The sequence below is a fragment of the Petaurus breviceps genome, unplaced genomic scaffold (genome assembly GCF_028583685.1).
Source record: "Petaurus breviceps papuanus isolate PSGF00001 unplaced genomic scaffold, PetGlider_PUasm1.0 90760, whole genome shotgun sequence".
Taxonomy (NCBI): Eukaryota; Metazoa; Chordata; class Mammalia; order Diprotodontia; family Petauridae; genus Petaurus; species Petaurus breviceps.
This window is the reverse complement of record NW_027187338.1, coordinates 10,309,942-10,327,743: the sequence shown is the minus strand read 5'-3', so window position 1 is coordinate 10,327,743 and position 17,802 is coordinate 10,309,942. Positions and strand designations below refer to the sequence as shown.

The 17,802-nt window shown below is 42.6% G+C and overlaps 1 protein-coding gene across 1 annotated transcript in view; it reads right to left on the bottom strand.

Annotated features, from left to right (window-relative positions):
- Positions 1–540: 540 nt before the first annotated feature.
- The window catches only part of AZIN2 (antizyme inhibitor 2), a 38,017-nt gene continuing 20,755 nt past the window's right edge, over positions 541–17,802 (bottom strand). The window contains exons 10-11 of the mRNA XM_069068136.1: positions 4,095–4,309; positions 541–1,497 (exon numbers count right to left, since the gene is read on the bottom strand). Coding sequence (XP_068924237.1) covers positions 1,365–1,497; positions 4,095–4,309 — 348 coding nt within the window. The 3' untranslated portion in view covers positions 541–1,364. The remainder of the gene's footprint in view (positions 1,498–4,094; positions 4,310–17,802) is intronic.

Here is a 17,802-nt window from a genome sequence, read left to right as displayed (position 1 = left end):
GAATCTAAGAACAGGCCCCAAAGTCAAGATGAAAAGACCTCTCCCTGGATACTGAGTAATGATGAAATTGTAGTTTACTAGTGACCTAGGGGTGGAGGGTCTGTATCTTCTATTGTACTTAGTGATTAATGATACTTAGTAATTGGTTGTTGAATAAGTGATTGAGTTCATTTAAGACTTTGCCCCATGAGTGGAAGATTTTGACTTATACTTTGAGATGATTGTTCTTTGTTCTAAATATTGTGACCACTTTGGTGAAAACTATGTGGCCATTTTAATGATAAGCTGTTTGTGAATATAAGTTGTAATATTGTGATTACTGTACCTTGATTTTCTGTGAATATTTTGCTTTGATTTGTTATGGAATAGAGTGTTCACTATACTGTGTAATCAGAACCTTAAAAGCTGTTCACAGTAGCTTTCTTCTGGAAAGCTGCTTGTGCATGGCATTACACCCACTCAGATTTCACATCAGACGGAAAAACCCCTCCCCTCATTCCCAACCCTGTTCCAGTTCAATTGAGGTCATTTACAAAGGCATAATGGCATATAATTCTTTAATCATGAGAATTTTTTTTAATCAATGTCCCTTGTAAATCATGGAGAGAAGAGGATATAGGAAAGAGATACTCATTTAGTCTAACAGTCTAGTTAGTCTAACATTTAGTCTAATATTTTACAGATGAAGAAATTGAGGACTGGAGAAGGAAAGAATTTGTCTAAGATCACACATGCAGCAGGTCCCTCTTACTACAAATCTTTCCAGTTTACCACCCAAGCAGTGCCTGATCAAGCAGGACACTCCTGCTTTGGAAGAGAGTGAAGACAGGGTGGAGAGGAGAGAAGAGCTCCCCTTTCAACCTCAGATCCCACGTTGGCCCAAGGCCATGCAGGTACTAGCTCACCCATGCCCAGACCGTGGCAGACACAACTCTGCTCAAGATATTAAAACCTAAATATTTATTAGTATGTATTTACAGAGAAGAGGATAAGTGGGAGCCAGTAGCAGAAGTCAGGGAGAGGGGAAGGACAGGACAGACAGACAAACCAGGAAGGCAGACAGACCTGACTATGCTGGAGAAGACACAGACACCATTGGAAGGGACAGGATTTATGTTGCATACTTTAACTACAGCGATTGTAAGACTGGGTGTACTTACAGGGCAGAAACACTAGAGGCGGGTTTTGGGGGAACAGGGCCCAGAGGTCACGAGAGTCCTTGCCTCCTCAGAGAGGTTTCCCACCTCCTCCCCCCACCTCCCTGGAAGGCATCCATCCGCCTCAGCCCACCACCCTCCCTACCGACCCGTTCTCAGGTAGGGGAGCAGGGCCAAGAAGAGACAGAGGGAAGACTGGAGGGCAGCTCAGATGATGCTGGTGGGAGCAAAGACGGGGCCCACACACAGTGTGTCTGCGATCTCCCAGCCGCAGGACAGGGGTTTACACATGTCCTCTGTGTCCTCTTCTGAAGGCAAAAGCCTGCCTCGGACCGCTTCCCTGTGGATGAGAGAGTCCCAGTAATCACAACAATAGCTAGCATTTATAGACCTCTATAAGTTTTACAAAACACTTTCAGCACTGAACATATTAAGGACAGTTATTTTTCACTTATGTCTCACTCTTCGTGGACTCATTTGGGGCTTTCTTGGCAACGATCCTAGAGTGGTTTGTCATTTCCTTCTCCCGCTCATTTGACAGAGGAGGAAACTGAAGCAAACAGGGTTAAATGACTTGCCCAAGGCCACACAGCCAATGTCTGAGGACAGATCTGAACTCATGAGGTGCTGCCTCAATCAAACTGAGACCTCAAAAAAAGATCTTAGCTTAAAAAGCTTAAAAAGACCAAGGTCTCCCACCACATCCTGGTCCTTCTCCAGTCATCCTGATCTATATCTGGCCACTGGACCCAGATGGCTCCAAAGGAGAAAGTGAGGCTGGTGACTCTGCATAGCCCTTTCTCACTTAAATTCAATTCACTTGCACATCATGGCATCACCTCCCTGACGTCATGGTCCTTTTCAAGAATGGAAGATTAATAACAACAGGACAGAATACTTTACAAATATTATCACCAGGGGTGGCTAGGTGGTGCAGTGAATAGAGCACCGGCCCTAGAGTCAGGAGGACCTGAGTTCAAATCTGGCCTCAGACACTTACCACAAAACTAGTTGTGTGACCTTGGGCAAGTCACTTAACCCCAGTTGCCCTCCAAAAAGCAAAAAACAAAAACAAATATCACCATTGAACCCCCATGACAACTCTGTAAGTACTCTTATTGTCTGGGTTTTACAGATGAGGAAACTGAGTCTGAAAGGTCAAGTAACTTGCCCTGAGGCAAGATATGAACTCAGGTCTTCCTCACTCTTGTTCCAGCACCCTCTCCACTGTGATACCTCTCTGCCTAAGGCATTAAGAGTAGGAAGGGACTTGAGCCTCCCAGATTCAGAGCTAGAAGGGCTCATAAGAGTCCATCTATTCTCAGCCTCTTACTCCAGCAGGGAGGTAAATGAGTCCCAGAGGGGAACTGACTTGCCCAAGATCACAAAACTATCAGGTAAGCAGAGACTGGATTCAAAGCCAGTTCCTCTGACTCCAAATCCACTTTACCACTTTTCCACTCTATCACATCCCTTGCGTTATGCCCAGAGTTTAAGACAGTGCCTGACACATAGTAAGCATTTAATAAATGCTCATTGACTGACTGTCATTCTCCGCCTTCGCGTGGTCAGTACCAGGCTGGGACTTTTACCCAGAGTCACACACCTAGTCAGTCAATAACATATATTAAGCTCCGACTGTGTACACTGTGCTAAGTGCCAGACATAAAGAAAAGTGAAAGACAGACCTTGCTCTCAAGTACCTTCTGTTGTGCTGGCTCTGCTGTCTGTATGACCTTAGGCAAGTCATTTCCTCCCTTTTCTGAGCCCAGTGTCCTCAGGTCTAGATTGAGGGGGTTGGTCTAGATTGAGGGGTTAGTCTAGATTGAAGACAGTGGTCTAGATTAAGGGGGTTGGGATAGATGGACTCTAAGGACACTTCCAGCTCTAGGATCTGGAATCCTGTGATCCTAAGCACAGTATGTTCATAAAGAATTTGAGAAGCAAGTGAACCTTTACAAACCTCCATGGAGAGGGGACTCAGAGGGAGCTCCATGGAGAGGGCTCTCATCTGAGCTAAGCCTGAGAACAATGGGGCCAAACTTGAATAGAAAGAAGGGCTAATAAACTGTCCATAAAGATCCTTTTGGGCATATGTTGACTTAGAAAACCACATATTGACATTATCTCTGTTCTGTCCTATCTTTATTTTGTTAACTATTTCTCAATTACATTTTAATCTGGTTCAGTTCAGTCTTTGATACCTCTCCCTTAAAGACTCTTAACAGGCAATGATGATGTTGGAGCATATTCCAGAAATGGAAGAGAGAGTTGGTGAGAAGGCACAGAGCAGAAAATGGAATTTTTACTTCAGGGAACAGATGCATAATCCAAGGGGATGGGAAGATAGATTGAGTGGTTTGCCATTTCCTTCTCCAGCTCATTTTACAGATGAAGAAACTAAGGGCTTAAGTGACTTAAGAGACAGAGACAGAGAGGGAGAGAGGGAGAGTGAAGTGCATCCCAAAAGAAGGAATGAGACTCTGCCCTGGTCAGACTACATTTGGGGTGGTCTCTGGAAATAGTGTTTTAGGAGGGATATAACAAATAGGAGAAGTACAGCATCTGAGAATGCTTCTCCTGGAAAATAGAAAGCTTTGCAGGAACAAATATTTGGAGGATTGTCATAGGGAAATGGGATAACTCCCTTCAGTGGGGTAACGTCCCCATGGAGCTATCCAAATGCTGAATGAGTTCCCACTCACTGGAGGTCTTCAGTTCCTGGTGAAAGATGTTATAAAGGGGCTTCCTGGTACAGGTTGGACTAGATGCCCTCTAAAGTCCCTTTGAATGCTGAAATTCTATAATTCTGTCCAGAGTCACTGATCTAAGGACAATACACTGAATTAGTGTTTGATAGAGCCAGGACGGCTGCTCCCTAGTAAGGGCAGATATTTTGCACCAGCTGCCTCTCCACCCCAACCCCAAGCCTCTTACCAGGTGACTCTAGACATGGCGTAAGTAGTCTGGCAGGTTTGGCGCCCACTGCAGGAGGTTGGCGTGCCCACGGTATAGGCTCCCATGTTCTCAAAGATGAGCCAGTCACCAGGCTGCAGCTCTGGTAGCCAGAGGCCCTCAGCCACATGGTCCAAATCATCACAGGTTGGGCCCCAGAGGCTGCTGCTATATACACGCTGATCTGGAGATGGTTTCTACAGACATAGGGGAGGAAAAGGCACAAGTCACTAGAGAGGTCCACCATACCCCTACTCAGGACAAAGACCAAACAACGGACCTGGTAGATGATGGAGACAACCAAGTCAGCCCCACTGAAGCCCAGAGAACTTAGAGACAGGAGAGTGGACTGGAAAGACCTCTCAATTGAGTCAGCATCACAGACCTAAAGTAGAAGGGACTTCAGAGGGCTCCTCATTTTGCAGATGAAGAAAATTGAAAAGAAGGAAAGCATTTATCAAGTGTTCACTATGTATAAGGACTGCACTGAGGGCTAAAGGGGCAGCTAGGTGGTACGGTGGATAAAGTGGCAGGCCTGGGGTCATGAAGATTCCTCTTTGTGGGTTCAAATCAGGCCTCAGATACTTATTAGCTGTTTGACCCTAGGCAAGTCATTTAACCCTGTTTGCCTCAGTTTCCTTGTCTGTAAAATCAGCTGGAGTAGGAAATGGCAAACCCCTCCAGTATCTCTGGGGAAAAAAAAAACTAAATGGGGTCATGAAGAGTCAGACACAACTGAACAACACAAAGGGGGCTAAAAATACAAGCAGAAAGCCAGACAAGACAGTCTGACTGACCTCAATGAGCTTATATTCTAATGGGGGAGATGCATACAGGAAAGATCAATTGCAGAAAAGATGGAAAGGCTCCAGGGTCTGTAAGACACATTACTGGGAAAGGGGGATCTTGGTGAGATGTGGAAGAGTAAGGCTGGGACTATTGGAGTACATCCACTGGGGTCCCACTGAAGTATGGTGGGTTCCACCCTCCTCTGGGTAAACAGGATTCAGGCTGAGGCTGAGGCTTAGTGACATGCCCAAGATCACACAATTTTATAAGTGGCAGAGGCAAGATCAATAGAACCAGGACAGCTGCTTCCTAGTAACGACCTCTCATTCCAAATGTGGTGGTCTTTTCACCAAACCATCATGGGCATACCTGCCTCCCAACCCTCCCCAACACACACACACACACACACACCAGCTCTTACACTCACTAGCATCATGACCCTGGACACTCATTTCTCCAGTCCTCCTGCTCCCCAAGTGTAGAAGAGACAGATACAGCAACTGATGACCAAAGTCCTTTCTAGTTTACAATCCTATGTCTGGCCCCACCCATGTACCCAGCCTACCTTATTTCCATTCTTTTCAACAGAAAACCTCTTTTCTCATAAGAGCCAGCTTATATAACAAAATCACAAAATTTCAGAGCAGGAAGGGACCTCAGTGACCTTGTAAACCCAATTTAGACCCCAAAAAAGAATCCTCATTATAGTCCACCCAACAAATGGTCATTCAGCCTTTGCTTAAAGAACTCTGGTAGGGAGAAACCCCCTATCTTCTTCAGGATCCCATCCCACTTCTCTAACTTTTAGGAATTGCTTCCGTGTCAGCAAACCTAGATTTATCACCCATTGCTCCAGGTTCCAATCTCTGGGGCAAGAATTGGGGAGAAAGAGAAAGCACATTTTACAAATATTTCATTTGATTCTCACAACCCTGGGAGGTAAATGCTATTATTATCCCCATTCTACAGTTAAAGGAACTAAGGCAACCAGAGCTTAAATGACTTGCTCAAAATTACACAGCTGCCAAGTGTCTGAAGTCAAATTTGAATTCAGGCTTCCTGAATCCAGGTCCAACATTCTATCCACTGCACTCCCTAGATGCCTAGAACAAGTCTAATCCACCTTCCAAATGGCAGACCTTCAAATATCTGGAGATGACTCATGCTCCACCTGAAGTCTTCTCTTCTCCAGGTTAACCATCCCCAGTTCTATCAGGATTGTCATATGGCACGATCTGAAGGTTCCATGCCAGCCTGGTGTCCCTCCTCTGGATGTGCCCCAGTTTACTAATGCCCTTCCCAAAGTGCATTTCTGCCTTCCAACGTCCATTCTTTCTTTGCATACATCAGGTATATTCCCACCTCACCTCAGATTTCCTCCTACCAGGGTTAGACTACTCACCACCAGCCTGACCCGAATCCTACTCACTAATTTATCTGAGCTCTCAGGTACAGCCTTAGAGTAAAAGATGAAGTCACAGATTAAGTATCACCACCAAGGACTATGATGGTAAATGTTTAACCACCAGATGTCAGGGAAGGGGAAGTGGGAGGGGGGCAGAGAATGTATATGTGATAAACTTTTAAGCCTCTACAGCCAACAAAATAATAAATTAAGCCCTGATTTGTTACATTTGCTGGTTTTGAAGGTGAAAATGTTCACAATGAAAATTTAACAATCAGCTCTCTGAAGCCATTTGAGCAGGCTCTAGCATATCCCTGACCCTATCAGAATTACGATCTAGGTTGTCTTTTAGAAGACTTCCTCATCAGATTCAGTGTGTATCTGAACATTAATCCCTTGACAAGCAGGGATGGCACCAAGAAGACAACCAGACAGCCAAAGAAAGACATGAAAGGGGAAGTTAGGTGGTGCAGTAAATAGAGCACTGGCCCTGGAATCAGGAGGACCTGAGTTCAAATCCAGCCTCAGGCACTTGACACACTTACTAACTGTATGACATCTGGCAAGTCACCCCCAATTGTCTTGCCTTCCCCCCTCCAAAAAAAAAAGAAAGACACGAAGATAAACACAATCTCCCCAGACAATCTCCCCATGAGGAAAATTTGTCCTCCTTACACATACCTAGCAAAAATGTGCCTGCTCCAACAAAGCCATGGATATTTATTGTTTTTAGTGTGTCATGTGTTTGCTATGATTCTACAATTATTTATCTCAGTTGTTCCACCTGTAACCTGTGGTCTAGCTCCTCAAACTCTAAACTATTGTGGACTGTGTCCAATCTTGAGGCCTCTCCAAAAGTCATTCCTCTGGCTCATACTGCCCCTCCTTCAGAACAACCTCTAGGAAATTTCAGAATATAGCTCAAATATAGCTCATGTCTAGGGTTATGAATGAAATTAAGATAAGTGGAGACACAAAGTATTGGTAAGGCTAGCAATTACCAGTAAACAGGTTCTCTCAAGCTCCTCAGCAAGTCAAAGAAGAAGACAGCTTTCTTTGACAGATAAAAGGAGGGGCATCCAGATTAGAAAGCAGCATCATAGATGGGGAAACAGTATGAATGGTTACAAAGCTTGTAGCATTCACAAGTATGAGGAACAATATGATTGACTGGAAATTGGGAATTAGGGGCTAGAAACAGCCCTTCTATTCAATAAATTCAATTCAATAAATATTTATTAAGCACTTACAACGTTCCAGGCACTGTACTAGGTGCTGAGGATACAAAAAGAGGCAAAAGATAGTCCCTGCCCTCAAGGAGTTTACAATCTAACAAGGGAGACAGCATGCAAATAAATATATACAAAATAAGCTATTGTAATGGAAATGAAAATGTAAAGATCTTCCCTTCCCCTAGGCCCTTTGATAGGCTTCAGAGACTCTGAGAACCTTCCTTGATTTGAAAATATACTCTGCCTCCTAATAGGCTGAATGTGGTCACATGGAGCCTGTGGCAGGAGGCTTGGTTTTCAGAAATGCCCACAGCTTGACGCTGTGTGATTGGGCAGTGGGTCAAGAGGGTGGTTACATTCTATGACCCAGGGGAAGGCTATATAATCCCTGATGTGAGGCTTTGCTTTGGGGCTCACTTTGAGAAGTGTTCTGTGATTTGATCAGATGAGACTCTGGGAAGCTGATGTTGAGAGCCCCCCTCTCCCCCCTTTGAAAAACCCAGATATTGATTTGGTATGGATGTAATGGTTGGACAGTTTGGAAACCTGTCTACTTGATCTGTTTCTCTGTCTTGATAATTCTGTCTGTATACTCTGAAGTTCGGGGTGCTGACCTTTTTCCCCTGAACTAGGTAAACTATATATATATATATATATTTGACTGATTAAAGTAAGCTTGTTAACCAATTTTGAGTTGCTTTCCTTTAGCAAAGCATATCTAAGAACCTGTGTTGGCAGCCACCCTGGGGACGCTGGGGTGCTTGCTGCTACAGCTATATACAAGAAAAATGGGAAATAATTAAGAGGGAAAGCACTGGAATTAAAAAATGTTCATTGTATGAGTCCACTTGCAAGGACAGTTTAGCAATAGTGGACCAGACTTCTTTGGATAACAGACCAAATTCCCTAGTGTTCATCCTTCAAGAATCATAGATTTCCTTGAGGCAAGAATAGAACAGCAATTAGCAAGAGAACTGAACTTCTAAACTTAACTCAGAGTCAATGAATGATTGCAGAAAAGCTAAATTTCCAAACTTAACTCTAAGACAAATGAAACATTACTTCAGCAGTTACAAAACCATTGGCAATGATACAGAATGAAATCAATTACAAAATAGAATCAATTTGATTTTCCCAATTTTGACTAGATCTCTATCAATGTGGAGGAAAGGGTCTTTTGTTCCTGTATAACACTCAAGGTAAAATTGTGTATACTGGGCATAGGATAGCCTTTATTCTAACCCACAGAAAATACAAAGACAACATACTTACTTACTGTGATTCATTATGTTATCCTCCAAGTTCATAATGCTAACCCTATCATTTGTGTTCCTTTTGGATGGGAAACTTGAGATAGCTAGGAAAGAAACCTTCAACATTCCAATGAGAAGAGTGTATCCCCCTGTCTGAGAATGGACGGGTTTGGGATATCTGAGCCATTTCCAGAAACTGGGATGGAAATACCTAAGCCAGGTATACCTAGGACCCCATATACACTCCACAGCAGGGCCCATATGCACATGCGTGGGACTTCAGTCCTGGGGGCTGCCTGGAGTTCAGTCAGTCTGGAGGATCAGCCAGGATCTGTGCCTCTGCAGAGGACTTAGAGAGCATCCCTAAGATGGAGAAATCCTTCCCAACCTAGGCTCTAAGCTGGGAAGCCTGATCTGAGCCCTTCCAAAAGGTCAGATAGCAACCTTTCTTAATCTCCTCATTCTGTCCAGCTTCTAGTCTATCCCCTTGGAAATCTTTCCCAGGTGTCCCCCCAACAAAGAGAGGGGGATATCTCAACCTTGCCTGGACATCAGGGAAGTAATACAGGTTTTTCACCTATCTTTACTTCAGTCAGCATGGCCAGCCCATCTTCCTTTTCCAATCTCCATCTTTTATGCCTCTTCTGTATAATTTTTTATAAGTTGTATTATTTTATGCATTATTTTTAAGTCACAGTCATCTGAGTGTATTCTGTCCCACTGCTTCCACTATTCTGAATCTTCTCATTGTAACAAAGAAAAATAGTTAATCAAAAACTATTGATAACATTGATCCCATTTCACAATAAATGCAGCTGCTTTTCTCCACAAACTAACTTCTTCCTACCTCTCCAGTCTTACACTTAACTCCTTTTCACACACTCTGTTGTCTGGTGATACTGAATTACTTTCTTCTGTTCTTTCTCTCTTCCACTCTGGTCACTGACCTCTCTGGCTTCCTTTAAGAGCCAACTAAAATCTCACCTTTGGCAGGTAGCCTCTTAATTCCAGTGCTTTCCCTCAATTATTTCCTATTTTTCCTTTGGCTTGCTTTGTATATATTTGTTTGCATGGTATCTCTCTCATTAGATTGTAAGTTTCTGGAGGGCAGGGATTCTCTTCTGCCTCTTTTGGTATCCTCAGCACTTAGCACAATGCCTAGCAGAGGGTAGGTGTTTAATAAATACAGACTGAATTGAATTTTGCATCTCCTTGCCTTAGTACAGGCTGTTTTCCAAGCTAAGAACATTCTGCCTCTTAACTTTCATCTCTTAGAATCCTTGGCTTCCTTTTAAGACTCACCTAAGTGCCACCTCCCTACAAAGGTCTTTCTACATCAGCTAGAACATACCCCATGAAGGTTATTGTGATCAGAGCAATATATATCAGAGTCCCTCATCTCCAATGTAGACTGGGCTAGTTCTTTTCCTTAAAATGTATTGAAAGCATCCTCCAGACTTAATTGACTCAGGAGACTGAAGACTTGGAACATTGACATCAATGCTCCAGAGTGCCATAAGAGAGAGTGAAGAGGCTCCATCCATCTGACTTTTTTCCTCTAAGTGATTTATTTGATCCCAGAATCCATTAAGATTTGTGTATGTCTATCTGTTCTGGCCTGTAGCCCTAGATAACACTCCCTCAAGCCTTTGCCTCACTCCTGAGTCACTCCTGAGTCTTTCACTTCTCTCCTCCTCACTCCTGAAAGACTCACTCCTGAGTCTTTCACTTTTCTTCTTCTACCACTAGGCCAAGCAACTGTGGCCCCCATACTAAAAGAATTGGCCATACTAAATCTGATATGGTCTTAACCTTGGGAGATTAAGATATCTGGTTCATATCTCCTTGTCCAGTTTTATAGTTCCCCTGCTTTGATAAAGGTCACCTTCCATTCCCTTACTATCCTAGACCCATTGACACCACCCAAGTTAATGATCAGGAACTCCACATGGGAAGCACAGGTCTTGGTAAACCTAACCTTTCCACCTCTTAAGTGACCACCTCCACAAGCGTTAACACTGGGCCTCATCACAGTGTGGTGATGACCCTGTTGTCCTGAAAAGTATGCCAGCAGAAGACAAATTCTGACAGGCTCAGGGTACTTATAGGCTGTGTCTGTGACCCAAAGGCCAGGTTTAGAAAGCTCACCAAAAATGAGTTGGCCACCAGATGGATTCATTCACCACAGCAACCCATGGAACCAAGAAAAAATACAAAATGTCCCCAGTCCAATGAGGCCCCCTTCTGCTTCTGCAGTGATGGTGTCAGAATGGCAGAAGGGGGCAGGACTAATACAAATCACATGGTTTGTAGACCATCTATAAAATATTAATTGAATTCCCAGGCTCTGAATATGAGATTCCTCATTCGACAGCCAAAAAAAATTATATACTACTGGAGGAACTGAGCTAAGTCAATAGAGGCATGTTGGCTATTGACACAAGACAGGACATAGAAGGAAGCTTCTAGGAGGAAAGACAGCTCATAAACTCTGCCTGGAGGAGCAAAAATAAAGGTGCCCCCAGAACCAGCTTCAACAAGTATGTCTCCAAAGTCAAGGAGAAATCTCGTTTCATGGGACATTTGCTTTTCTCCTCTTGAAGGTTTCACAGACAATATAAACAAAGGTCAGCCAAGGAGATGAATGTGGCAGTTTGCTGTGCCTACTTTTGATACTAATAGCTAGCATTTCTACAGTGCCTACTATGTGCCAGGCACTAAGCTAAATGCTTCTTACAAATATTATCTCCCTTGACCCTCACAGCAACCTTAGGAGATAGGTGCTATTATTATCCCCATTTTATAGTTAAGGAAACTGAGGTAAAGTGACTTTCCCAGGGTCACACAACTAGTAAGTAACTGAGACAGGATGCGAACTCAGGTCTTTCTGAATTCAGGCCCAGCATTCTATCCACTACCACCCACTGCCTCTACTGCAGAAGTCAAGAGGTAGAGAAATCCTAAGAGGAACTCAGCAACATCATCAGACCAAGTTAACATGTAATCAGATTCCTGGTGATGTGGATGTGAGCAAAGGGGAAGACAGCAAGGGGAAAAAATGGCAGAAAATGTCTTTGTTCATCAACTAGAAAGGCCCAAGACCTCTGGACTGCTCCAAGATCTCCTACCAATGTATCATGAGAATTTGCTTCCAGAAGAGAACAATGAGGTATTAGATATGGTGAGGACCAAACAACATCACAGAACATGAAACTGCCTATTTGAACAAAGAGAAGATGAATTCAGATGTGGTGACACTGGCCTGTAATCCCTAGACACTGAGGCTAGAGTTGAGAGATGCAGCAGGGCTAATGCAAAACAGGTGACCACAGTTAAGGAGGGAGGGAGGGAGGGGGAGAGAGAGAGAGAGAGAGAGAGAGAGAGAGAGAGAGAGAGAGAGAGAGAGAGAGAGAGAGAGGGTGAGCTGGTAGGAAGGAAGGAAGGAAGGAAGGAAGGGAGGGGGGGAGGGGGGGAGGGAGGAAGGAAGGGAGGGAGGGAGAGAAGAGAGAGGAGGGAGGGAGGAAGGATCAGTTAGCAGTGTGGGAGTTATGTCTAAATCAGTTGGGTGCAATTCAACTTCACATTCTCAGAAAGATTATATAGAGGTGAGAAACAATTTTGAGAAAGAACTGCCTACATTCATTGAGGGCACTCAAGGTACAAACAAGCAATCACAAAAGATTTTCTCCAGCATAACCCACAACTGTGTACCGAGTAAAAGATCACACTGTATTTCATGTATGTTCTTTTTTTAAAGTATTTTACTCAGAGGGTGGTCAAAAAAGTTTCCATTTCATATACAACAAAATATTAATCATAGCACTTTTTGTAGTAGCAAAGAATAATAATAGCTCAGATTTATATAGCCCTTTAAGGTTTGCAAAGCATCCTGCTATCTCATTTGGTTCTCACAATAAACAAGGGAGGTAGGCACTATTATTTTCCCTATTTTACAGATAAGGAAAGTGAGGCTGAGAGAGTTAGTTGTAAAGTCAGTAAGTTGCTGGGTCAGGATTCAAAGAACTGGAAACTAAGGAATGGCTAAAACAAATTAAACTAACTGTCTAAACAAATTCTGATATAATGGATGTAATGGAATAGCCCTGTACTGTAAGAAATGATGACTTCTATAAAGACTAAAGAGAAGGATGGAAAGACCTCTATGAACAGATGCAGAGTGAAGCAAGCAGAATCAGACAAGGTCTACTGAATGACTACCACAGTGTAAATGGAAAGACAAAACAGAATTGAACATTGTGTGATTATAATGACTAAACATGGTCTGAGAGAAGAAAGGAGGAAATATGCCTTCCTTCCTCTGTAGAAGTGGTGGACCATGGGTGTGGGACATTACGTATATCATCAGACTTGGTGAATATATTGGTTGGTTTTTTTGAATTGCCTTTTTGTTCCCTCTTTTTTAAAATTCTTTGTTACAAAGGAATGGCTATCTGCAAGGGGGTGGGGGAAATATATTTGTAATTTAAGGAAAGGCAAAAATAAAAGATACCAGTATTTATTTTTGTCTTGGCAAAATAAAACTGAGGCTCTCCTCCAAGACAATGCCTCCTATGTACATAATACAAGATTCCTTGACAGATGCAACCAGAGATAACTTTGTTCAATGATCTACTGAATAGGAAGCCACACAGCACACACAGAGACCACTGATGGTTATTCAGAATCCAAAGAATCTGAATTCAATTCCTAATTCTGGTGTGTGACCTTGGGCAAGTCACTCAGTCTTTCTAGGCTTCAGCTTCCTTGTCTGTCAAACGGAGGGGTTGGAATATATGACCAAGGTCCCTTCCAATCATATATATGTGATCCTATGATCAGTTTTGTAGTGAAAAGATTAAAGACCAGTTCTCTGCTGGCAGAGGTCTTTAGCATGTGTCTCCAGGAACCTTTGGAAACAGTAAGTTTCCTGGCACCAATGCCCCAGGACAAAGCCTGTCCACTCTTTTCTTGGTTTAAGGAGGAAAAGTCAAGAGACAGAATGGAGGTTGGAGAGATAGGCTAAGAGAAGGAAAGATGAGGTAAGCTAGAAAGTTCTGTGATTTTGAAGAGCTACAAGTAAGGGTGTATATAGGTAAACATTTAACAGCGGACTCTCCAGAAGAAGAAGAAAAAAGTACAAAGGACAAACTTTAAACTTTAATCTGCATTATTAACACTTTCTGAAGTCTAGACAATCAACAAAACAATAAATCAGACTGATTTTTTGGAATCACCGATTTCCAAGATGTAAATGCTCACACTGAAAATTTAACCATTGTCTGTCTAGAAGCCAGTTGGGTCCAATTAGGTCCAGCATACCCCAGCTACAACTGTGATTGCCACCTCCATTGTAGATATCAAGCAGAGCTTAAAAGAGGAAGTTGGCCAAAGACGCTCACCTCTTTTGGGCAGCATACAAATGGAAGATTCCCTATAGATAGTGAGTTCCTTCAAGATGCTCCCATACATGGATGATCTCATGCTGATTGCATCAAGGTCCATAATATCTTCACAGTACTTCTTTAATGAGATCCACAACCACTATTGCCTAGATTGTGACATGCAGCTGGCTAGATAGCCCATTGAGTTGAACCATCAGTACCCATACTGTGGTCAGGCACTGAGTATGGACAATAGGTGAGGTCAAGGATGACAACTATGAGTTGTATTGTACTTGAGAAATTGAGCCACACTTCTGATAATTCAATCTTTTTTAACCCTAATATTTAACTCTAATAATAGAAACAATGGGTGGCAACATAAATGGAGCAGAGCCTGGAGTCAGGGAGACCTGAGTTCAAATCCTGCCTCAGATACTTAGTACTGTGAGACTCTGGGAAAGTCTGCCTCAGTTTCCTCAACTGTAAAGATCAAGATAATGGTAATACCTATCCTGCCCAGGTTATTACAAGAATAAAATGTGATAACATCTGTAAAGTGCTTTTCAAAATTTAAAACACTATGTAAATGCTAATTCATGTTAAAGGTCTTTTGGTAATGCTGCAACGAGTCATACATGAACACCACAATTTCTGGCAAATCACAATTGAAGCAGAAGGACTGTTGGATTTAGAATCAGGAGCCCTGGGTTCTGGCTCTGCTATTTACTAACTATGGGATCTCGGACAGGTCATATAAACTTTTGGGGGTTCAATCTCCTTGTTTGTAAAATAAGGTTAGACAAAATGACTTCTAATATCCCTTCAACTTCTAGGTCAGTGACCTAGGTCAGATGACTTTTCTCATCTCTGGGCCTCAGTTTCTCCATCTGTCAAATGAAGGTGTTGGACTAGATTGCCCCTGAGCTCCCCCTTCCAACTCAAAGTCCTGGAGCCCTTTGATATAATAGTTATGTTCCTGAGCAGCTGAGGAACAGACTTCATCCAGTTAAAGCAGCTCAGCAATGCCAGATCGGAGATAGTTGCTCAGGCAGTTAATTCTATCCAAGCTTCAACAGTGCTATCAGGAGCACTGAAACATTAATAATGTTGACATTGAGCTGAGGACTTGAGTTTTAGATAAGAAATCTTGGTCTGGATAATCAGCTAAGATTGAAAAACCAAAACTGCTTCAAGTGACATATGTCTAATTTTCATCTCACCTTCCACACAAAGCAGGAACCCCCGCCAAGACAACTGGGTCAGGTAATCATCCAGCTTCCTCTTTCTATGACAGGAAACCCCATACCTCCCAAGGTCACCTATCCCATCTGTGCCCATCTCTGGCTATTAGCTCTTATTTCTACTGAGCCAACATGTGACTCTAGAGGGTTAGCAGAGTGCTGGACCTTGAGTCAGGAGGAGGTAGAGTTTACATGCCATTTTTCATACTCATTAACTATACAGCCACAAGAACATCACTTAACCCTTATCTGTAAAATGAGGAAAATAGTAAAGTTATATATCCTATATCACAGGAGTGTTCTTTGGATCAAACAAACTAATGTCATAAAGCACTCTGTAAAACTGCTTTTTAAAAGTCAGAATAAGTATTATTCGTTATTATCAGTATATTTTATTGATTGTAATAAATATTATAATTATAGCACTATTGATATTTATTATTATTAGATTGTTTATGATTGGTTTAAATAGTCTTTTTTTCTTTCCCTCATCATCCCAACCCTGAAAGCCCCAAAAGAATAAGCAACATGATGTTAAATTGCTTGGAGAGTTTTTATGTAAAGAGAGTCAATCTTTCTCTGTCTCCCCAAAGTAGGGATGTCTGATAAAGAGTGACCCTCACAGCATAAATTTACCAGATGGCTACCCAGTCAACTTATTAGGATCCCCCCAAACCGAAGCAATGACTATTTCTGAACAATGAGCCTCCAGTGAATGACCTCAAATCCTGTTAAATCACTGGCCTCCCTACAGGTTTTGCCTGGGGACCATGCAGGAAGCAATTGCTAGCACTCCAGGAGTCAGAATGTGTGATGGTCATGGTGAGACACATTGCATCTGGTGAACCAATTACTCTATCCCTTCTCCCTTTTACCTCTGAGTGGATGGGGAGTTGAGGGCTCAGCAGGGGGGAAAAGGCTGTTAAGAAACTCAGAAGTTTTAAAGCTAAAGCTATTCATTTCAAATGTCTGCTTTAGTCCATGTATTATCTCTAACCCATAAGTCAGTAATTCTTTCAAGTCACACAGAGTTGAGGAGACTAGAATCTTTTTTGCTTTTTTATTGGGGCTTTTTTTTGTTTGTTTTGGGGGGGGGGGTTTGGAGTGGTAATTAGGGTTAAGTGACTTGCCCAAGGTCACAGGGCTAGTTTTTTGTGTTAAGTGTTTGAGGCCACATTTGAACTCAGGTCCTCCTGACTCCAGGGCTGGTGTTCTATTCACTGTGCCACCTAGCTGCCCGAGACTAGAATCTTAATGGCAATGGGAACATGAGCCAGCCACAAGTCATTGCTGGACTATTTTATATCCTGAACCAGATGAGACAGAATCTGGCCCAAGGTGGTCTGCACATGCACAAAGGGATTCCAGATGACTGGAGGAGAACATGAGGCTGAGGACTTTGCACAGTTCTGCCTCAGTCAAACCCAGTTCATGCACAAATCAAGACGTCACCCTTGCAATCCCATTGGTCCCTTCAAGAAAGAAGGGACTCTGGACGTAGACAAGATCCTATACACTTGTGCTGGTAATTCATGGCTTGGAATGCCACCTGGTGGCTTTTGCAGAGAGTGCACTATGGCTAGCCATTCTTTGGACAATGTTTTGCCTGCCTTTGGAGCTAGTCAAAAGCAAATGAACCCAAGGAAAGGAACATTCCTGCTCTACACTCACTATTAAGAGGATGCAGCCTGTGTATTGGAAAGAGTACTAGGCTTGTAGTAAGAAGACTCGAGTTCAAATCCTGGCTCTTATAATCGTTGGCACTGTCCAACAGCTCAACATCAGAAACTGAAAAGATTTTACTAGTAGAAATGATATTCAGGGAGAGGTATTAATGTCTAATTTATGGCTACCCACTAAGGACCAGGGGATCTTCCCAGCTGACTTGCAGCTGAAAGTTTCCCTGTGCCATATCTCCCCATTAGAACATGAGCTCCTTACCTGTCAGATTTGTGGAGAGGGAAAGACTTTATGACTAAACAAGAATTAGAGAACATTATAAAATGTAAAATGGATAATTTTGACTACATGAAATTAAAAAGCTTCTATACAAACAAAACCAATGTAACCAACATTAAGAGGGAGGTGGGAAATTGGGAAAGAATCTTTACCACCTATGTCTCTGACAAAGGACTCATTTCTAAAATATACAGAGAATTGAGTCAGATTTATAAGAATACAAGTCATTCCCCAATTGATAAATGGTCAAAGGATATGAACAGGCAATTTTCAGAGAAAGACATTAAAGATATCTATAAGCACATGAAGAAATGCTCTAAATCACTATTGATTAGAGAAATGCAAATCAAAACAACTCTGAGGTACCACATCTCACCAGTCAGAGTGGCTAAGATGACAAAACAGGAAAATGACAAATGCTGGAGAGGAT